The sequence below is a fragment of the Gadus chalcogrammus genome, chromosome 9, assembly GCF_026213295.1.
Source record: "Gadus chalcogrammus isolate NIFS_2021 chromosome 9, NIFS_Gcha_1.0, whole genome shotgun sequence".
In the NCBI taxonomy this organism is placed as follows: domain Eukaryota; kingdom Metazoa; phylum Chordata; class Actinopteri; order Gadiformes; family Gadidae; genus Gadus; species Gadus chalcogrammus.
In genome coordinates this window covers 14,993,238-15,016,585 of record NC_079420.1, presented here as the reverse complement: position 1 = coordinate 15,016,585, position 23,348 = coordinate 14,993,238, and the positions used below count along the sequence as shown (strand labels likewise).

At 46.1% G+C, this 23,348-nt stretch overlaps 1 protein-coding gene across 1 annotated transcript in view; it reads left to right on the top strand.

The window, feature by feature from the left end:
- The window catches only part of tmtc2b (transmembrane O-mannosyltransferase targeting cadherins 2b), a 69,741-nt gene extending 47,848 nt beyond the window's left edge, over positions 1–21,893 (top strand). The window contains exons 6-12 of the mRNA XM_056598222.1: positions 1,362–1,546; positions 2,337–2,415; positions 4,947–5,068; positions 8,452–8,533; positions 9,980–10,094; positions 14,447–14,510; positions 19,139–21,893. Of these exons, the coding sequence (XP_056454197.1) occupies positions 1,362–1,546; positions 2,337–2,415; positions 4,947–5,068; positions 8,452–8,533; positions 9,980–10,094; positions 14,447–14,510; positions 19,139–19,318 (827 nt within the window). The 3' untranslated portion in view covers positions 19,319–21,893. The remainder of the gene's footprint in view (positions 1–1,361; positions 1,547–2,336; positions 2,416–4,946; positions 5,069–8,451; positions 8,534–9,979; positions 10,095–14,446; positions 14,511–19,138) is intronic.
- The last annotated feature ends 1,455 nt before the right edge of the window (positions 21,894–23,348 follow it).

Here is a 23,348-nt window from a genome sequence, read left to right as displayed (position 1 = left end):
CTGGGCCATTACTCGCTGCCTAATGACATTTATTTGAGGGGGTGGTTATCTGGGCTGCAGCCTTTCTGCTCTAGGTTTTTAAAAGTTAAACAAAGGTTTTGGGTGAGTGAGAGGTGTTTAGGAGTGTTGATAGTAAGATTCTTGTTAACAAAGAGATATGGGCTGGCCAACATTTTTTAATGGTTACAGTGTGTTATTTTATTGATAACGGTATTAAAATAACTATAATTTAGCAATGACTAAATATATATTAATAGATTTAAATTAATCTGTACCCTACCGTTCAAAAGTTTGGGGTCACTCAGAAATGTCTTATTTTTTAAAGAAAAGTACAGTTTTTTTTCAATGAAGGTAACTTAAGTTGAGTAAATTAATCAGAAATACAGTCTAGACATTGTTCATTTGGTAAATGTCAATTCTAGCTGGAAACTGCACATTTTTAATGGAATATCTACATGTGTACAGAGGCCAATTCTAGCAACCATTACTCCTGTTTTCTAATGGTACATTGTTTAGCTAATCGTGTTAAAAGGCTAATTGAAGATTAGAAAACGCTTGCGCGATTATTTGAGCACAGCTGAAAGCTGTTGAATAAAAGTGAGTTTTCTGGGAAAACATGAAATTGTCTGGGGGAGACCAACCTTTTGAATGGTAGTGTTTTTTCGGGTTAATTTAAGCGGCAAGCTACTTTAAATGTCACTCATTGCGACTTCAATTTTATTATGTGGTATTCAGATTCAATGAATGGTATTATGGTGCCATTTGTTTACAATTGTTCATAACCATTATAATATCAACATCAAAAAGAACAATTTTTCTATACAAGTACCCCTGAAAGCCTTCAAGTACCGCTAAGGGTTATTTTACCCCCGTCTGACAAACACTGCTCTAAGGGATACGTATAAGACTGAAAGTAAATCACACAAATAGTCCTCGACGACTTGTAGTACTTGAAGTTGAGGAGGTATTACACAAGAAACTAAGATCCCAAAGAGGAAGCTGCAGTAGATGAGACAGCCTTTGAAAACCAGGGCTTCAACGTTCTCCCGCCCCCGCATTGGCTGGCACGGAGCCTTCCTCTGCCAAACTGGGGATAAGACGATCGATCCAGCATAAGTCGATGTATTCCAACATCCAGTCGGTCAACTCCACCGAGGCTAATTACTCTGCAGTCACTTATTTATAATTTTATGGTGCATTTCATTGTAGAGCCCTGGGCTGTAACAATAACACTATATATAACACCCCCAAGAGTATTACAGAGGTCAGGGAACACAAGGAAACAAAGGGTGGATTCGCATTTTTCTGCAGAAGTATTTTTCCTAACGCTGGCACCCCTTCTGTCTCTCCTGGGTCCACAGCGGCCTACTTGAACACGGGCATCGTCCAGATGAACCAGGGCCGGCTGGACGAGGCCAAGCGCACCTTCCTGACCTGCGCCGACATCCCCGACGAGAACCTCAAAGACCCCCACGCGCACAAGAGCTCCGTCACCAGCTGCCTGTACAACCTGGGCAAGCTGCTGCACGAGACGGGACACCAGGAGGTAGGGGCGCATCAGTACACCCGCACACGGTGCTCCATCAGGGGGAGGCAAGGCCAGGGGGAGGCAGGACCAGGACCAGGGGGAGGCAGGACCAGGGGGAGGCAGGACCAGGCCCAGGGGGAGGCAGGACCAGGCCCAGGGGGAGGCAGGACCAGGACCAGAGGGAGGCAGGACCAGGACCAGGGGGAGGCAGGACCAGGACCAGGGGGAGGCAGGACCTGGACAGGGGGAGCCAGGACCAGGGGGAGGCTGTCTCAATATGTGTTAAAGTGTGCTCGAAGGCAACAAGTCCACCAAAAATCCCCTGGGACCAACCTCCGTTCTTTTGCCCTTCTTTTGTCCTCCCTCTCTCAAACACATACACCCACACGTACTTGCTTTGTGGCTTCGGTCCTTTGACGCCGATGAGTGAATTTGCGCTCCACCCCCGCTCACCCCTAGTGCCCAGAGCTGGGGTGCTCTTCCTGTTTGTGTCCCCTTCTCCCCGGCTCCTCACCCTTCCTTGTAAGCATGAAACGCGGCTCCAAGAGGCACCACAGAAGCTTTGTGCTCCAGAGTCAATACGTGACAACACTCTGGTCGTCTTAATGTTTCTCTAACAGGCGTGACGCCAAGGATAGAAGCTTGTTTTTCTGTTGACCACCCTCCCGGCGACCCCCAATTCCACGCTGCGTTTTCACAGCAACCGAGTCCACGGGACAGGGGGTGGGTGGAGGACTCGAGTTAACCCCAACTCCAGCCTTCCTTTCTGGCTTTAACGCTCCCCCTTTCCTTTGTTTGATCCATGTAGGAGGCCCTCTCTGTGTACAAGGAAGCAGTGCAGAAGATGCCGAGACAATTTGCACCTCAGAGCCTGTACAACATGATGGGTAAGTGTAGTGTGTGTGGATGCATCCATGGAAAAGGGACCTGTTTGGTCTTGCGGTAGAGGGAAACGTGGCTTGTGGCATGTTCAGATGAAATGAGGGCTTACTGTGTACAGCTCGCCTTCGGTCCAAGAACAATGCATCTCAATCTGTTTGGTGCCTTTCCAAAAAAATAAGCCTTGTGCCTGAACTATTGGTTTTTAGTTCTCGCTAAGGTATAAAAATATCAAAGAAATATGTGGAAATAGCATTGAACCATTTCCCCTGTTTTAAAGGATGTGACCATCTCACTGAAAGACTGTTCAACAGCTTTATCTGCTCCAAAAAAACGTATTGTTTGCATTTCAATTCTAGGGAAACAGCTGTAGCTTAGAATTGCCATCTGGGATTTCTAAATAATAATAATATCCATTTCAAATGACACCAACTCATTTCCCTCCCTGATGCTTATCTCCCTGAAAGATACGGCCTCCCCAGTCTCCACAACAGTCTCAGATGTCTTGCTCTGCATCTTATTATAGCAGCCCTCCCCCTTCTCTCCCTCTTGCTCCCTCTAAATATGTGCATTCTTACCCCGGTGTAATCCGTATCCCGGCATTCCACCGGACTCAGTGTGTTTGTGCATTGGCCAAATGCATACTGACAGAGGTGCTGAGATTACGTCAAAACGTTGACTGAGAGTCCGCTCACCGTAATGGGGCGTGATTGGCCGGACAGGAAAAGAGGCTGCAGGTCCTTGCCACCGCCGGCCCGGTGTGTGTTTCTGCACAAAGGCTTGGTTTCACATTTGGCACACCTGCTCGTATCCGTTCCCGGAGCCACACACACTGCTAGCCGGGGCTCGGAGCAGCGGAGCCTTTCATCAGCACAGGACCGGGTGGCGGTTGGCTGGCGCTGGTGGCAGGCTCCACCCCCCCACACCCACCCCCCCCCCGCTGGTCCCGCTCCAACACTCTGGTGGCTCGGGGAATGTTCCTCCTAGCGAGGTGGTTTACGTCTCCTTTGGGCTCAGGGTAACTGCTTATTGCACATGTTTTCGCTAATCTCAGACAGGGCACCGCCTGAAACGCAGCCAGCCTATAAGGTGGTGAGTCAACCAATCAGCTAAAGCAAGCAGTTTGTACAGTAATCAGTAGTGTTGCGTTTTGGTTCGTTTTGCCGTACCCAAATACGGTGAATCATGTATGCAAAACTTTGTTTATCTGCTTTTGGAGATACCCTGCGGTCTAAGCCAAATTGCTAACAGATATCAATATACCAGTGGAACAAATGCGGCCAAGCAATCTGCTGCCACATTGGAACTTCAAAGCTGATGAATAAGATTAAAGTAATTGTAAAGTTTTATAAAAGAAAGAAAATGAGTCAGTTTATTGCTTTTGGATGGTTTTTGGTTTATGGATTTTATGTGAATTTATCTAAAGCACGAGCTAAACTGATAAATTACACAATGAAAAAACTTTAACTTTCCTTAAAAAACATAATAGCTTGCATAATTTGCATTAGCATTTATATGCAGCAGCATGGAGTCTTGAACGATATAATGTCGTTTTTGATCTTAAATTGACACTGACACTGACATTATTCATATTTATTACAATTTATCTTTCTTCAGCTCATTACGAAAGTTGCTGAGTTTCCAAGACTCCAGCCCACCTGCGTCTTATCCTAAATTCCTATCAGTTGAAATATAAGTTTGTATCCCCCGAGAATTAGAGTCTCAAATCCCCTAGATAAGATAGCTTAGCCCCTTTCCTCGGACAAAGTGCAGTATCTGGGTGAGGACTGCAATAAAAGCCCTGTTACAAGTCAAAGAGCAAGGGGGGGACGCCTGTCACATCCCCCCAGCTCCTCTCCTTTCACTTTATTACAGTTTGGATATTGTTTTGGCTGTGTTGTACCCTATTACCAACCACCGAGTCAAAGTAATACCAAGCCCTGCAATAACACCCGTGTAAAGGGTGGGATCTGAAGAGGTCAGTGTTTGCACAGGTGTCAGCCGACAGCGGTATCTGAGCTGGCCGTGGAGGAGGAGGAGGGGGTATCAGATGTTGTCTGACAGATTACAGAGCACATTGATGCTCTTGTCATTAGGGTGTGTGTAATAACATCGGACAAGACGAATGGGCACATCTGTTCGGAAATCAGGGCTGCTCGCAAGCGGCGGGACAATCACAGACCAAGAACAAAACGGCCCACGATATCTACATACTTGGCGCTTGCCCTTGTTTTTTTCATGTATAAATGATATAGTTTATATAAATTGATAAAAAAAAATAATCACTAATCACTTACTTACCTTACACTGTGGCAACGTGTTTGGTTGAACTCAAGATGTGGTAAAGATTGTTACTTATGGTTATGTCACTCCTGAAACAGCATTTTAACGGGTTTAATCATTTTGTTTCAGGCCCAAACGGCTTGAACCCAGGGCCTCTCAGCTTGACCTCACCTTTATTGGATTCCTAGGTAGAACAATAGGGCGATGTGTGAGATCTTAACCTCTGACCCCTGACCTGACCCTTCCTCCATCTCAGGAGAGGCCTACATGAGGCTGAACAAGCTGGAGGAGGCGGGGCACTGGTACCGGGAGTCCCTTAGAGCCAAGCCCGATCACATTCCCGCCCACCTGACCTACGGGAAACTCCTGGCTCTGAAGGTAAGCCTGTCTCTTGGTTAAGAACTTCTTCTACAGCCAAGCTGATCATCACCGCTTGGTTCAAATACCTTCACCCTTCACACAGTTGTCCCCCAACTGGAACCCCTTGATTTTTACTCTTGTCACAACCAGCTTTTTCTAAGAAGCTGTCACCTAATCTTTCCTTTCTAGCAATTTCTTCCCCACTAATTCTGACTAACTACCTTATCATTAAGACGCAACCTATGACATGCAAAGGGCGATCATGTGAGCAGAGAGGACTGTCTTTGACTTGGATACAGACAGAGAGGCGACATGTGCAATGCCTCTGACATTTAGTCAGAGCATCTTGTCTCGCTCAACGGAGATGACATTCTGCCAGTGTCATATGAATGACCCGCACTTTAATGAGAAAAGAAAGGGCCTTTGTGTGCGTGTGTGCGTGTGCGTGTGTGTGTGTGTGTGTGTGTGTGTGTGTGTGTGTGTGTGTGTGTGTGTGTGTGTGTGTGTGTGTGTGTGTGTGTGTGTGTGTGTGTGTGTGTGTGTGTGTGTGTGTGTGTGTGTGTGTGTGTGTGTGTGTGTTGGTGGGGGGGGGGGGGTCTAGTGGGAGGCTCTGGGAGAAGGGGAGGGCTCTGTGTGGCGGACTGAAGGCCAGTTCAGGCCGTCGGGTGAACTCAGGTAAACAGAGGCAGAGAGGGTGGTCCTTAGGGAGGCCAAAGGGCTGGCAAGGGGGTTTCTTCTAATTTTTCAGACACTCCTTCATGCCAGACTCTGCTCTACCTGATTGATATTTGGTAGAGAGCCAGGATTGTGTTCTAGAGCCCCATTGAGTGTCTTGTTAAAGTGTGTTTCTTGTCTTGTTTTGTCATTGCCTTCTTACACGCACATCTTCTGATGCATTCGATAGCATTCCCTTTGAACCACTGGTTTCAGGATAAAGTGTCCTAGATTGCAATGCCAGGCTGAACCAAGCACACCCCCAAAAAATAGCAATTCCTTAATGGAGAGGGTTCACTTGCACTCGTCCTAATGAACCACGAAGAGGAAATTAGTCACTAGAGAATGTGTTATTGATTTTCAGCTGAGAGTTTGGACCTGCAAGGGTGAATCCATCCTTGTCTTTTATGATGGTTGCAATCGCTTCTGTGACCTTTCGAAAGTAAATAAAATTAAGTTAATAAGTAAATTGATCAGTCTTATAGCAATTTATCCTTGAGGGAAAACAGTTCAAGTGCCATGAAACTGTGACAGAACCGTTTGTCTTCACTACATTTTGTAGAGAAGAACTCTCCCTTTTACTCTTTATTAAAATGTCAAATTTCGCTAGTGGAGTTAACTCGTATCTATGACAGCTTTCTTACAGCATAAGTGAACCCCTGTTACAGCTTGAATTTGAACACTGAATCAATCAAAAGGTTTTTTAAGAGTTCTAGGAAGGCAGGGGGCCGCCGCGTTAGCGCCATGGTCTCGACCCAAGAAGACTCTGTGATACGTCTGTAGGCTTTGCATACGTTGAGTATGAGGGTTATAATGAGGAATGTGTTATATGACACATACAGCGAATCCTAACCCGTTCTCTGTTCAGGATCATAGAAGAAATACTAACCCTTAAAACCCACCACGCTTGGTTCCCCGTGCACTTTAATACGTGACCAGAACCAGAGCAGGAAGCTGACGTATCTTGACGGGCTCTGTCAGCTTATCACCACACTCTAACCACACCACCAACCGCTACCCACTAGTCCAACCCCCGTTAGCGTAGAGGAAGCCCTCATGCGACCTGAGGTTCTAGGGTCACAGTCCAGTGGGAGAGATTCAGTTGGATGTTTTGGAAAAGAGCAGAGGTGAGGCCAAAGCAGGCTTGGAACCCAAAGCCCAGGTATGGGTATGGATGAGCTAAGGAGATGACGGAATGAAGAAGGATGAGGTATGGGGAAGAAGAGGCGGGTGGAGGTGAGCCAGCAGAAGAACTAAGCCAGCAAGATGTTTAGAGGTGGACCATAGAGATCAGACCAGGAAATGAGAGTGATTACCATCGGTTCCACTCTCTGGCCTCGTGTGCAGCAGCAGAAGCGGCAGACACCCCAGGGTGCCAGGATATATAGGAGTGTCTCTACACTGAAGCCTCTGGGAATGGGCACAGGAACACTGGTGTCTGAGGGAGTTGGATTCATAATGATATCATTTCCTCAGTTAATCCAATGCAGGTTCTGTTTGGGACAACCTTAGTGACTGCACAAGTAGAGCTGTGTATGTTTCGTGTCGTATGTCACATAATTAGGTACCAATCATACACTCAGTATGTTTAGGTCTATGGTAGTGTATTTGATTGGTGAGTATCATTAGTTTGAAACCTTAACCGAAAATGTTCTTCTTTAGGCAAATAGAAAATAATTATCTGTTGAGGAGGCAGGCCATGCCTTCAATGAATAGCTGATGAACATGAACAACTCCCCATTTTAGGAGATAAAAGATTTCGCAGACCTTCTCTCAATGTAATACACTTTACTACCATTGAATTTCCTCATATGTTTCATAAGGCAAGACACATATCCACATACAACTGTGAGTCATCTCATTGTTTGAACACTGAAGGGCAATGTTATTCTAAACCAGCTGCACCTCGAGTCTGCACTTAGCTCTCTCTGTGAAGGGTGAATGCAAAGTAAATATATTATGAACCATGATGGCCACTTGGACACCGTTGGCTGTGTAAAATATAAACTTGGCGTGGTCTTGATTTTTGTCTGCATCAAAACTTTGAACACTCAAATACGCTTTAAGCCTTGGCTCATGATGTACTGGATATGTATCTGTCTTTATACAGTGTCACATGCAAGCCAGCTCTCTCCTTTCTTCCACAATGGATCTGGATTTTGCTTTGGTTGTTTCGCAAGCTTTTAACGTCATGTATTACAAAAAATACATTTTGAAATCTTCTTTGTAGTCTTACAATATGTAATTCTCTGTTCCTTTGTGGATCAAGTGCATTTCTTTTCCTGCTTCTCTCATTGCTATTCTCACTCTAACCTCCCCTTTCATCATTGGTCTCTGTGAATGAACAGGACTGTGTTAATTGCACAGGTCACACCAGCTACACAGTAGAGATAACGTATGTAATAGATTGTGACCTACACCCTGCCCAGCAAGGCCTGCCAAGCATGACATCTTGTACATTGGCTGGATAACAGATGTTTCAAATGTTTTTAATTAAAAAATGAAATGAAATGTAAATGCCATTCCTGTGGCTCAGACAGGCTCATTAGCTACACCAGGTAGGATTTGAGGATTTGTAGATATTTTCATTGAAACACAGTCTTTGAATCCACCCTAACAACATAATAAATCTGTCTATTTCACTCTCCCTCTCTCTTTCCCATTCTCTGCCTCTATTTCTCTCTCAGGGACAAAAAGCAGAAGCAGAGAAGTATTTTCTGAAGGCCATTCAGCTCGATCCAACAAAGGGCAATTGTTACATGCATTATGGTAAGTGTTCATTAGTGGACGTCAACTTCCATGATTTTCTTATAAATATATCACATGCTGCGTTCCACCATTCCCCATTATCTTCCATTGTCTACTCCTGAAAGAAGATGAGAATTAAAATGTGTCCAAAAGCTACCTGATTGCCGTTTCCAGTTCCTATGGTCTGGACCATGATCATAAGCACAAAGACCCATAAGTGCTGCGACACATATATACTCCTTTGCCATCTTTTCTTTCTTCATTTTGGAATGGCATAGAAGTGAGCATAGTGAGCTCCCGGTAGAAGGTAGAGATATTTACACCAAAGTCATGGCGGGCGACCCAGTTCCCTCCTCCTGTCTCCCTGGTGACAGGTGCAGGTGTAATTAGTGGCATGCCAACGGTGTGTGCTCAGGATTCAAGTGGACTTGTCTTTCCCTTTTACACTTTTCTTCAAAATCAGCCCTTTCCTCTCACCTTTTTTTACCTTTACAAAATGGTTAGTGTGAATATGCTCCAATGTCAGCAGTACTTTTTGCGGTGGCGTATAGTTTACTCTTGGTCTTGGGCTTTTGGTCCAATACGCTTGCTCTTTGTTTCATGTAAACATACATGTTGGCAGAGCTTGAAGGCAAAATGTCACCCAGTCCCCCTGCCCTGATATGTTTTGGCGTTTCCTTAAAAGCGTTGCCGTTTCATGATGAATAATTCAATGCCGTTGATAGTGTTTCGCCCTGCATTTGGAACTGAGCAAATCTCTTGGTAAGAGTACCCTGAACCCAATGATGGTTTATAAGGTACCGTTGTAAAATTATTTCTAAAGAATGAGAAAATGTAATGCTGATAATAACATAATAAAGTCATTTATTGAATGTTGTTAATATTGTGAAGTACTAACTCAATTAAACCATTTGTCTTTGATGCAGTACATCTACAGATACACGATATGTAAAAGTGGTTTACTGGTCATGTTTTCTAATTTGATACGCATGTTTCTCCCGCCAAGTGCCAGACTCCCGCACTACATTTAGTAGGGAAGGTCGGCTGGTTTCCTCTCAGTTTAGTGGGGCTGAACACAGTCCAAAGGGTATTGAATCACCCTTTTTTAAAGAATGTATTTTCTTGACTGCCTGTTATCTGGATTCAGAATTCCACAATAGCCCCAGGATTTGACTTTTCTCCCAAGCACACAATCTCGGTAAACCGCAATACTCCGTTTGGGAATAATCCCTGAACACAACAAGCACACACACACACACGTATCACCATCATGTATTTAAACACATGAGTCTGAGAGATGGCCAAGGAGTGATAGCTTGCTGCGGCTAATATCTAGTGTTTCATCACATGATCGCCGGGAGCTGACAGGGCTGGCTCGGTTTAGCCCCGGCCCAAGGCGACACCAGACGGCCATGTTTCCTCTCTCTAGCACGATGCTCAGCCCCCCTCTCTCTCTCCGCCCGCCAGGTCAGTTTCTGTTGGAGGAGTCGCGTCCGTTGGAGGCTGCAGACATGGCGGAGAGGGCGGCCCAGCTGGACAGCGGCGAGTTTGACGTGGTGTTCAGCGCAGCCCACATGTTCCGGTGAGTCTCAGAGATGGATGGTGGAGGAACTTGAGGTTCCAAAGATTGCATGCTTTTCTGTAACGAGTGACGGGTGAGTTTTAAAATAAGGTCTGATTTTAATTCTGGTCTGAATCCTTGGGTCCCATGAGGAGATGGGTGGGCACCTTGTTCCTAAACAAAGCTCTGTGTATTGAGCACCGGAGGGAGCGAGGGCGCTGTCTCCAGCGTTTATCCGGGAGCTTACAGTGTTCGCTGGCCTGTGTGATTTAGTTGGCTCTACCTTGTAATCCTATCGTCTCGCCGCAGTGCCAGCAGAACAGCTTCTGATTCTCTATATTCTCCTCATTTGCCTCCGTCTCCCTTTCCTCACGCGCTCTACCCCTCTCCTCCCTCGGCTCTCTCTCTGTCTCTCTGGCTCTCCTCGCCTCGCTCTCTGCTGTTTCTGGCTTGTGGCTGGCGTTCTGCGTCCAAATCAGCGCGGAGTTCAGTTGACAAGTCGAAATGAGAGTTCTCCTGGAATGCACATGCTGCTGTATTTCTCCACGAGAGCCACGGACGGAGAATGGTAAATAGCACCATGTGCCAGTGTACAGTATGCTGCGGCACGTACCGAAGCACTTCCATGCCAACAATATTATTATCCAATGCTATTTTTCCAGTCGACAGTTTGCCATTTCCTGACTTTAAAATAAAACTCAAGGTTTTTCGGCATTGGAATCACCACCGTCTGCCGAGGGGAAGTGATTACCGCTGAGGCCATTAATGCGTGTCTTGAATTGTTGAAGTCCTCCACTGGCATGGTACCTTCTGCTGCTCTACTTCACCGATGAGTGCACGCTCTCCACCACAGAGGATCGTCTAGCCAGCTGCCTCTTTCCTCGCCTACTTCCAGGCTGGAGTAATCCACCTGCAACCCTCTCGCGGTGGAGGGTCTCTTCCAGGGTCCAGACCCCTGGCACATAACGGGAGGCCCAGGCAGACCTGCCGTCCCCGTCCCCCCCCCACCTCGTTGGCAGGGGGCTTCCGCTCGACAGCCTCAGCTCTCAGGTTCTTCATGTGTTTGTCTTGGAAGCACATGCTCAAAGGAAGGTGGGGGGGGGGTAGGGAAATAATTGGATAAAAAGCGGCTGTCAGAGGAGTATAAGTATCCCCTTGCTGTATTCCTTTTTATTGCCTTCTGAAAACGCTCAGTGTATGACTTTAAAAGCAGGCCTGCTCTTAAGGGCAAAGGTAAGCCATGGAGGACCTGCTTAGCGCTAAGCTCTGCGTGGAGAGGGTCTGCTGGGTCTCTCCTCTAATGGACCACGTCTGGACGGCAGGGAGGCGCTGCGGCTACGCTACACTGTCCTCACAACGTGTACTACACATATAACATTTTTTATTATAAATATTTATTTGTAAATATTTTTTACTATATAACACATGCAAGCAGTTCAAGCAGGTCACCTTTTATCATTATCCACATGAAGTTCCCTCCCGTTGTCGGGTTAGTCAACTCGTCTAGTGGGAGACGTTCTGCCTATGAGTTTCATATCAAATACATAGTGCATTCACAATCTGAGGGTTTATTTCTTTTCTCCTCTTGATGATCCCAGCCGTGGCGTACTCCCAGTGCTTCACATGGTTCTTGAGCGTCAATTCATGAATCATCAGTCCCAAAGTTGCACCTGTGTTGTGATTTGTACAACACATGTCTCCTCCAATGGGGGACAAAACGTGATCAACGTGAAATATTATCCCAGCCCAATGGAAGAGCACCACTGCTGGATTTGATGCAGCATCTTTCCATCTGGGATGAGTTCTCCCTCATTCCTGGTTGTTCCTTGGGTTGTCGCCGTTACCACTGCTTTGAACCCAAGCAGTGGTTCCTGTTGTTGGCTTCCTTGTGTCCATTCAGCCCACCAGGACCCCGAATCTCCGTTGATACTAGTTTGGCTAGCGTCTCTACTCCTTGAGGTAATGGTATGGAAATCAGAGAACGTCCATTGCTGTATCACATGTTTTGTTTAAACTGACATTTCACACAATAACAATAATGACAGTATTTGTATGTTCTGATTGACCTGCAACAAGCACATATTAGAGTAGGACTTTTGGATTTCACTTCACCCTTATCGGTTTGGTATGTTTCGGGTGATATCTCTTGAATAGACAAACATGAAGCCAGGATGGGTTCATGTTGGTCCTCCAATGCTTTCCTCGCATGTGGAGCTTACATGGCCCATTTGTTCTGGGACCGCAAACAACATTATCAAGTAAAATGTCTTTGGAGTAAGTGGTTCTGCGTGTCAGTTTATGAGCCAGTCCTGGCTTCATGTTGAACTATTTTATTTTATCACAAGGTAAACATCCCAACACGAACCCAAAGCATATCGGTATACATTGTGACTAAATAACGGCATCTCTTCACGGTTCTTCTTCTGGTGACTCATAACATGATTGAAACAAATATAACTCAGAAGAATGGTTGGGTTATAAGCCAAGCACTGCATGTCCCCGATGTTGAAAAATGGTGTGTTTGGCCGCGTAGTTCAAACCATATGGACGGAGAGCCTGTAATAGGGCAGGACAACCTCAACGAGAGCGTGGCTCCAGCGGTCTGCAGCCTTTCATCATGGCAGCTAATGGGCTCCACTGCCACTCACTGCTCACTCTCCTTGGCTTTGTCAAAGTTAAACTGTTTGCAATGGGACAATTGTTTCCATCAGTGAGATGATTGAAGCTCAGGGTCATAAAGGTGTGTTTGGAGCCCGGCCTACCAGAGAGCTTTTTTCTATGAATGCAAACACTTTATGGCCCAAAGGTATGGAGGCAGGGGAACCAGAACAGAACCAGTATAGAGGCAGTGGAACCAGCACAGAACCAGTATAGAGGCAGGGGAACCAGAACAGAACCAGTATAGAGGCAGTGGAACCAGCACAGAACCAGTATAGAGGCAGGGGAACCAGAACCAGTATAGAGGCTGGAGAACCAGAACAGAACGAGGTATATAGGCAGGGGAACCGGCACAGAACCTGTATAGAGGCAGGGGAACCAGAACAGAACCTGTATAGAGGCAGGGGAACCAGAACAGAACCAGTATAGAGGCAGGGGAACCAGAACAGAACCAGTATAGAGGCAGGGGAACCAGAACAGAACCAGTATAGAGGCAGGGGAACCAGAACAGAACCAGTATAGAGGCAGGGGAACCGGCACAAAACCAGTATAGAGGCAGGGAACCAGCACAGAACCAGTATAGAGGCAGTGGAACCAGCACAGAACCAGTATAGAGGCAGTGGAACCAGCAAAGAACCAGTATAGAGGCAGTGGAACCAGCACACAACCAGTATAGAGGTAGGGGAACCAGAACAACCAGTATAGAGGCAGGGGAACCAGAACAGAACCAGTATAGAGGCTGGAGAACCAGAACAGAACCAGTATAGAGGCTGGAGAACCAGAACAGAACGAGGTATATAGGCAGGGGAACCAGCACAGAACCAGTATAGAGGCAATGGAACCAGCAAAGAACCAGTATAGAGGTAGGGGAACCAGAACAGAACCAGTATAGAGGCAGGGGAACCAGAACAGAACCAGTATAGAGGCTGGAGAACCAGAACCGAACCAGTATAGAGGCTGGAGAACCAGAACAGAACGAGGTATATAGGCAGGGGAACCAGCACAGAACCAGTATAGAGGCAATGGAACCAGCAAAGAACCAGTAGAGAGGTAGGGGAACCAGAACAGAACCAGTATAGAGGCAAGGGAACCAGAACAGAACAAGGTATATAGGCAGGGGAACCAGCACAGAACCAGTATAGAGGCAATGGAACCAGCACAGAACCAGTATAGCGGTAGGGGGACCAGCACAGAACCAGTATAGAGGCAGGGGAACCAGCACAGAACCAGTATAGAGGAAGTGGGGTCCCAGCATGAGGTTCATAATGGCACACATTCCTTGGTTTAATGTCCTTAGGCACTGAATATTTTAGGTCTCCATGGGACCCGTATGGGCAAGCCATCTGTTGGAGAGGAGAAATCTGCCAATATGGGTTAGACATCATGGTCTCCTAGTGTGTCAGTGGCATCGAGGTTAGCTTGTTTCCTCTCATGTCGTGAGCTCAAAGCATCATCAGCTCTCAACAGACTCTCCCCACAGGTAGGTCCACTGCTTTAATGAACAAACCAACCATTTAATCATGTGAAGCATTACTTTCAGGATAATGAAGGCACAGGGGCGGTTGATTGATGGGGTCATCCTTGGCCCTCGGTTCCCTTCCCTCCTGTCATTTCCCCGTGAACTTTGGAGAACCGGTGACCCCGCCACAGCTCGGGCCCCGTCCCGCGGTGGGGCTTAAGATGACTGACGGCTCCCGTGTCCTCTCTGTCCGCAGGCAGGCCAGTCTGAACCAAGCGGCCGAGAAGTACTACGGCCGGGCGGCCAACCTGAGACCCAACGTAAGTACCGCTACTACGGGCTAACCACCCCAAAGGTTACCAGAAGGGCCTTTCTGCTAGACACCACTACTACAGGCTGAACAACCTCCCTGTTACCAGAAGAGCCTTTCTGATGGCTACTGCCACGAGCTAACTAACCACCCTTAACTTACTACCCACCCTGTTACCAGAAGGGCCTTTCTGATGGCTACTGCCACGAGCTAACTAACCACCCTGGCACCAGATGGCCTTTCTGATGGCTACTGCCACAAGCTAACTAACCACCCTGGCACCAGATTGCCTTTCTGATGGCTACTGCCACGAGCTAACTAACCACCCTGGTACCACAAGGGCCTTTCTGATGGCTACTGCAACAAGATAACTAACCACCCTGGTACCAGATGGCCTTTCTGATGGCTACTGCCACATGATAACTAACCACCCTGGTACCACAAGGGCCTTTCTGATGGCTACTGCAACAAGATAACTAACCACCCTGGTACCAGATGGCCTTTCTGATGGCTACTGCCACAAGATAACTAACCACCCTGGTACCACAAGGGCTTTTCTGATGGACAGCGCCACACAGGCTACAACCGCCTGGGTGGTGCTCCCCTGTCAAATTATTCCTAGTTTATTATTATTACACAGAGACACACACACACACACAGACACACAGACACACAGACACACACACACACACACACACACACACACACACACACACACACACACACACACACACACACACACACACACACACACACACACACACGCGGCAGTGTTTGGGGGCAGCGGGCCCGGGCCAGAATCATGCGGGCCGATGTTTTCATGACCCCCGTCGGTTTGTTTGTGCAGCGTCCATCTGCAGCTTCAAAGGAGAGGCCAGGGCCAGGCGGAGAGTGGGGCGGTTTGAACTAATGATGATAGCGCCATGTCAGGTTGACCAGAGTGAGAAGGATCGGGCTACTTCTTGTCTGTGATGCTTACTTGAAGGGGGAGTTAACTTTGAGATTTAGGCAGATGGATTATATGTTGGCAGATGTTTGCCGGCTTGTTATTTGGGCTTGATTTAGAAGACGTCCCGTCACAATGTCATGTTTGAGGACTACCCTGTATGGTTAGTTTGAGAGGCGGCTACATGGCGAGACCCTGTAGACGTATGATGGAACTTAGTTGAAGGAGAATACAATGCATTATGTTTCCAGAGACTTAATCACAATAATTTGATCACGGCGTAGATCATGTAGATACTGCATGTGATTCTTGTTTCAGTGCTGTACTCTTTGTGTTGTTATAAATTTAAGTTAATTTGAGATTTGAAAGAATTAAATCACCCCTCTTCTCTTGGAACTCAATTAAATGGATAGAGGAATATAAAGCCTTTAGTAATGCAAGTGAGAGTTTAGTGGGTTGTGTGCACGGTAGCATCATCATTTCCATGGCCCTGGTGTACGCCTCTTCCAGCATCAACTCAAAATTAGTTTCCCCCCCTTGTTCCCTGTTTCAGATGGATTTTACAGAAGGATCCAACTGATACATTCAGCTTAATTTTCTGGAACAACTTGTGATATTTGTATTGGAAGTATTGTTTAAAAATCCACTGGACTCTGCATTGATCTGCAAAATCCCATGGATTTGAGTTTTCTTAGAAAGGACCTCCTCCCACTGCACATGACAATTAGTCTGACGTTTGGACCTGTATAAGGAATGTTAATGAAGGATATATATAATGCACTACAAACACTGTCACTCGGTAAGCCTGCACTGTTATTTCGGACGACTCCCTTGCTATCCTTATTGCTTACAGCTGAGGCGAGTGGTGAGTGAGGATGAGCATCAATCTAAATATGCCATGACTCTGTTCTCCGACTTGACAAGCTGAAGGCTCTTTCATCATTAACCACTTCGTGCTTTGTTGCAACTTGACTCTCCACTCTCTGATTTGAAGTTAAAAAGGCTCATGTCCTCATTTTGATTAGAAGGAAACAACTCAGTCGGGAATCTTGATTTAGAGTTCATACTTGTCTCACATTTTCAGAACTCTTTACATGAAGACCGCAGGCTGCTGAAAATCAACCTGTGTTAGATTTCCCAGTTGTCTTGCCACAAGGGATACGATGCCAAGTAATTGTCTATCTCCACTCATATGAATGTTGGCGGTTCTTTCGTTTCAATGAAAGCCCCCAAATAAGCTCCACTAAATATGTCCAACCAAAGCCATTATGAACTGCAGTCCATTTGTAGCATCCAGCCCCATGATATTTATCATTTAGTGTGGGTGGGTTTGTTACGTTTTCTTCTGTGTAACGCTTCACAAATCACAATCATGCTGTCAGGGGGATTCCCTGTGCCCCGTTCTGTGTAATGAACCCCCTTTCATTAGTTTCATGTTGTACCTAACAGACTGTTGTTGCAGTTAACATTTGTCTTTTTTTTTTCTCAATTATAGAGAATCTTAACTTGGTTCATTAGATCTAAAAAGTTGTACAATTGGGTTTCGGAAATGTCAAACCTGTCTGGTAGAGATGCTGAGCACATTAAGGAGGTATTGGCCATTCTTACCTGTATTTTGCCGATTGATTCTCCACATTTGTATCCATGTTGAGAGACAATGAGGGACCCCTCTTGAGGACATGGGGATTATTCCACTCACTGTTTGATTTATGGATCGATGTAGTCCAGCCTTTGAGAGAAGGGAGGATATATTTGAACATAATGTTCCCATTGAAATCCTCATTGCCATCACTCATGTACCCTCGACACTGGGGAAAACTAAAGATGACTAGTGGCCTGGCTGAGAAAGTGAAGAACCGCTGAAGGGCGAAGGTCAAAATGTATGAAGATTAAGCAGGGTCTTGAAACTGATTTCATTTGGTGTGTTTTTCGACCTTTGGAAACTTAAACCGACCTCAGAATCTCTCCTGTACTTAAGTTTTTCTTAATGTTTGGTTAAAAATGGTTTTACAGGTGAATGATTGTGCTTTGTCGCCTCCCCATAACTGGGAAACACGATGGTGTTTGTTGCATTAAGCCTCACCTACATTGCAGCACTTTTTTTCTTCAGATAGTTCTTATAAACATACTTTGGAAGCTCTTGTATTTATATATGTATACATGTATTTATAAAATAAAATAAATCCCCTCTGTTTGCTCTCGGGGAGACATTAATGCTTTTGATTACATCGAGAAACAAATGAGGGCTTGCAGTGTTTCCTAATTGTACGGACACTTTAATCATGGCCATGGCACGTGACAGTGATAAACGAGGAGATAATTGTGAACGGAAAGTCACCGAGGCTGTCCAAAATGGACATCATTAACCATTTATTGAGATGAATTACGTCTACCGCCTCTCTCGGCATATAGAACAAGATTACACATCCAATAACAAAGAAGGGAGGTCTGCTCAGTAATAGCGGGCTAATGAGGCAAAATTAGCCATCCTTCTCCCCTCTCTGCTCCTCAAATGGAGATCAGATGCGGGCTTTGTCCTGCCGTCTGACTGCGTGGCGGCGGACGCTAGCGTGTCCCGGTGGGTCTCCGGCGTGGACCACTCACCTCTGGACGTTGTGTTTGCGTAATAGCGCCAGCAGGAAAAGCCATTCATCTGCACCACTTCAAAGGGGGGGGGGGGGGGGGGCTGCGGTGGCTGCCCTGACAGCGGTGGGTGCAGACAGGACGTGGAGCAGCGCAGCCCCCCCGACCTCAGACCTCTGTACCCGCACGGCCTGTGATCCAACCAGCAGAGCCCGACTCTCACGGTCACAGCCTGCTGTCTCGCTCCAGTGAATCAGGAAATGCTTCCATAAAGCGATTACTTTTGTACGATATAGAGCAGTAAAAAGCACTTCATTGTATCAGTTATTATATTAGGTTTAACATTTTGACTGCCTCAGTCATGTGGTCATAGTCCCAATGTAATGAAACTGGGACCTCCGGCTAGAAGGTCCCGGTCCACAAAGTGATGTACCAAGCTTTCTAGCACAACTACATCAAGCATCATCCTTTCCCAACTACAATTTTACTATATTTAATGACCATTTAGTGCCAGCTCTCTGGCATCTTGCTAAGTGATATGCAATCGTTGTGGTAAATCCCTGAATGAATACTGAATGGTGATTATGTTGATAGTCTTAATAGAGCCATCCACACACGCAGGCTCTTTCAACATTATTCATCTCATCAAAGACCGCTCAAGGCATTTCAGCCTCCGGCTTTTTCCACATGAATTTCTCATTAAATTACTCTTTCATATATATTTTTGGATGTTTTCTTTTTTACAGCAGGGCAACATCCCTGTGGAAGTTCATTTGCAATTTAGATCGGATAAAATCATTTATCAAACTAAATGTTTGTTAAAGAGTAAATAACTGCTAAGGAGATAAAACAGAGATAAAAATCAAACAAAAATCCCAGGGCTGTGTTGCAAAACCCGTCGTCCTCACTCAAATAAGGGAGAGCAGCTGATGGGGAAAAAGACCAGCAAAAATACCACTAACCAAGTTTAGCCGGAAGCTAGTTCAGTCTTTGAACAGACTTTCCCCCATTTCTATTCCCCCAAACTCTCTGCAATGTAGTACAACATAACAGAGATGTTCCCGGCGGCGGCGGCGAGGTGTTTATCCCTGTGTGTGTTTGTGTTCCAGTACCCCGCGGCCCTGATGAACCTGGGGGCCATCCTCCACCTCAACGGGAAGCTCCAGGAGGCGGAGGCCAACTACCTCCGCGCGCTGCAGCTCAAACCCGACGACGCCATCACCCAGTCCAACCTGCGCAAGCTGTGGAACATCATGGAGAAGCAGGGCCTGCGCACCGCGGGGCCTTGAGCGGCCCCTGCGTCCCGCCGCCACCGCCGCCCACCCAGACCATCTGGTGTGGGCGCTACCGAGGGAGGGGGGGGGAGGGGGGCAACGCACCCTCTCCCCCCTCTGCCTCTCTGGCTCTGCCGTGCAGAACGATGGAAGCAGAGAGTACACAGGAGGATGTTTGTTTCAGATGAGCCATGACCGGGCCCCAGTGCCATGACTTCCAAATGATGAAGCCTCTCTGGGCGCTGGGCCCCTCTGGGGCGCTGTAGCAGTGGGGGTCTCTGCGACGGTACTCCACGGCTGCACCGCGGGCAATTCAGGACAACGTTCCTCGGAGAACACGACCGTGGTTATTTTTTTAATTCAGTTTTGTCTTCTTTTTTTTTTTATTGTTCTTTGTTTTGTTGTTGAGCTTTTTTGTGTTGTTTTCATTTTACTAGAGCACTTAAACTTGAAGTCAGGCCGTAGGCGAGTCCTTAAAGGGTTTAAGGGTTGTTCCACAAGGGTTATAAATATGTTTCGGAGGATTTACCAGGACGCCCTGGAGAGATGAGATTACACAAACATAAAGTATTAGACGTCAGTATATGACAGATGGTCATTGTTTGAAGCAAGGAATTATTTCAATCATGTGTGTAGCACACTGAAAAACATGAATAAATAAGGGAAGAATCTGTTTTTAAAAATTGAAGTTGACAACTGTTGTAAGATGAAAGAGATTAATCTATAAGAGTGTACTAAAATCAGATTGGATGATAGAGAAGGAAATGGAAACGCTTTCATCTCAGCTTTGTGATGCCTTATCATAATCCAAGGTGCAAATCTGCTGCACAGCAGCATGCTGCATTGCTAACACACAAGCTCCTTACTGCAATGGCTTTAGCATAAGACAGCAGCGTACCGCCACACTAACAAACAAGCTCCCTACTGCTGCGCTGTATGACAGCAGCTTGCCGCCACGCTAATACACTAGCTCGCCTCGGCCACCAATCAACCCTGACAGTTGCCGGCGGTTACGGGCTCAGAAATGTGGCGTTAGTCATGAGCTCACAGCCTCTCCTTAATCGCTTGGTGGATGAAAGTGGAAGACATGGCGAGCAGCTTTGGGCAGGTCAGAGCTGACAGAGCTGCTGCTCATTATGAAGTCGTTCTAACCAAAAAGAGAAAAGCCGCTCTCACCACTGCACTCCTTAATGTCTGGGAATCGCTCGGGGAGCGCTTGTTTCCGTTGGGTCATTTTTGACTTGTAAGTGTTTTGTATAAATGAAGCCTAATATATTATGTACAGTATAGAGAACAGATCAAATCCATTCTGCAATCAAGTAGTCGGACATGTGATAAGAAGCCATGGAACACTCTTAAGGTTTTTGGATGAAGATGAACACTGTTTTTCTCTTATCACTCTTGAACCGAACCCTTTTTTTTGTCTTAAAAGCTCCCGTTTTATTTGATCTTAAAAGCTCCTATTTTATTTGTCTTAAAACCTCCTAATTTGTATATATTCTGTGTTTAAAGTAACTCCATTACAGAGCACCTTCCTAGATGTACGGTTATCTATTTGTGAGAGTGAAGAACATTCTCTTATCTAATATTATTGCCCCCCCCCCCACCTCCCCAAAAAAGATCTGTCAAATTCTGTCTATGTGGTTTATTTAATTATTACTTGTTGTTGCCTTGGCAACAAAAACCAGCTGGCACTGTGTTTCGGACACTTATATATGTTGAACAAAGATGAATGGGATAGCTAATACACCTCACTATTGTGGTCATGTGTGGTAATATACAACTATGAGTCTGAAGAAAGGGCATAAATGTAATATTCCTTATTAATCAAATCCTAATCGAAAGCCTAGGGTTTGTCTATTTGTATCTTCCATGAATCTTGCCTAATGGGAGAGGCACGCTGTCGGCTTATCATCCTAGCCGTGTTCTTGGATGAGTCAGGGCTGAACTCCCTCTGGCTGTGTCCTCCCATCCTGTCAGTCCGTCTACGTCCTAGGCTTGTCAGAAGACCCTCTCCACATTCAGCATCGGGAGTCTTGTTTGAGACGAGGGTGTAGACGGATTGTTGTGGTTATTAGACGGTTGCAATGTTGTTATTCTTGCTGTCTCGTTTGAATTCGGTGATCTCCATAGTGTTTTGTGTTGGGTAAAATACTCCCTGTGCTTTAGTTGAACCTCCTCACTCACTCACACACGCACCCACCGTGGTGTTCACTTCTCTGTGTGTAGAGTGTCAACGGGGACACACCGTCGTGGCTGGGGTGAAGATGGAACTAGGCTGGTTCACTCTGTGCTCTGCTCAGGGATCTCAAGTGCTAGGCTATCGCAGAAACTTGCTCACAGAGACTTTACTAAATTAAAGATTTATTTTTTGAAAGTTGTTGTATTTGTATAAATTATCAAGATTTGTAGCCGTTCCTTCTTGTAATATAAAAGAGACGATGCAATTGTGTCGGAATAGACTTTTCCCAATGTTGCTTTTTTCACAATAAAAGTATTGTGTTGTGCTTTTCATTTTGTTCCCTGGCGCTTTCCTTCCCGGAGGTCTACTTCGCCTTCTCTTACATCAGCATTTCACTTACAGTAGATCCATTCAGCACCATGAAAAATAGTGAATTCCCTCCTCAGAGGACAGAATAATACGGACAAAGCTTTGTACTCTTCAATGCCTTCCTGAGTAATATTGTCTTTGCATTCACTTGGGATGTTAGATTAAATGGACCAGTATGGCATGCTCGGGAACAGACTTCAACGCTGCATTTAAGTCGTCTGAAAATTTGCTAAAACATGTCATGAAATCAGCTCAAATGAATCTGCTCCACTTTCATGTTTGGGTAGCAGGGAGGACGTGTAAACAGTGCCATATGGACGTGGGCAGCACAGGCGTTCCACATCTGGATGCTGCTTCAGCCACCTCCCCCCACTCAGCTGACAGGCACAGACACTCCCTGGGAGTCTGGGACCCAGAGGGGTCCGTGTTCAAGCTTCACTCTAAGGGTCTGTAAGGTCATGTGACCTTACCTAGTCCTGATTGGACTCTCAACTCCGTTCTGTGAGGTGTTAAACGTGCCACATATATGTTTTCAAAATACAAAAGTCTCGCCTTGGTACTAATGGCGTGATCAGGTTTCTAAGATAAATAGTGAATGTATATTTGTAACACTAACATATTATGAATGTGTACTATATTTTATGATCATTGTGGTTTTGGCGACAGACCTCAGCAGATGGAGGTATTGAATAAACAAAAAATGCCTCTGTTCCTCGGCCCCCATGCATTTTAACGCAACTTCAACATCCTGGATGTTCATCATAACACTATGAGATCTCAGAGCGTCACCGAGCTGAGAGATGAGCAGATTCCCCTCTGGCCTGGAGGATGGGGCCGGCTCTCGTCGTTCCCTGGAGTAAGCTAGTCCACAAGTTGGAGGCTTCAAACGTAAGAGAGGGGTCTGCTACATTTCACAGAAAAATGTTCCGTTGTGAAAGATCCCCATCTCTCCTGTGAATTGATTTCCTTCTCCTTACTCACCAACACTTGGCAAGTTTTCTGTCATGGCATTAGCCGTTCACTCACGGATTCTCTATATCCACCACCTTATTGAAATAAATAACATCTGTCTTTCATTTTCCACGCCGGCTTCTACACTGCACGGTGCTGCCGCTCGCTTCCAGAGGAGGTTTTACTCTGAGCAGAGGGGCTGACCCTCAACTATGACGGTTCCCTGCACAGACAGGCTCTGATCTAGCAAATCTGCTAGCTGTTATCAGGCAGGTTCTATTTATCTTTTTGGTATGTGCATAGCTCGATCTGTGGTTTGATCTCTCCGGGCGCTCGTAGCAACGCTGGTATCAGAGGAATTGATGGCCGTGCGTGTGCTGGTCGATCCCTCCCTTCTGCAGGCAAGAGCTGCTGGGATTTCATAAAGGCAGAACCAAGAATGCAATCATGCATCCGACGTCAAGCCAAAAGGCAGGTCTATCTGCTTATGAATATTGCTTGTCTTTTGTTTTGTTTTGCTTGGGAGAAGAGGCATCTCTGATG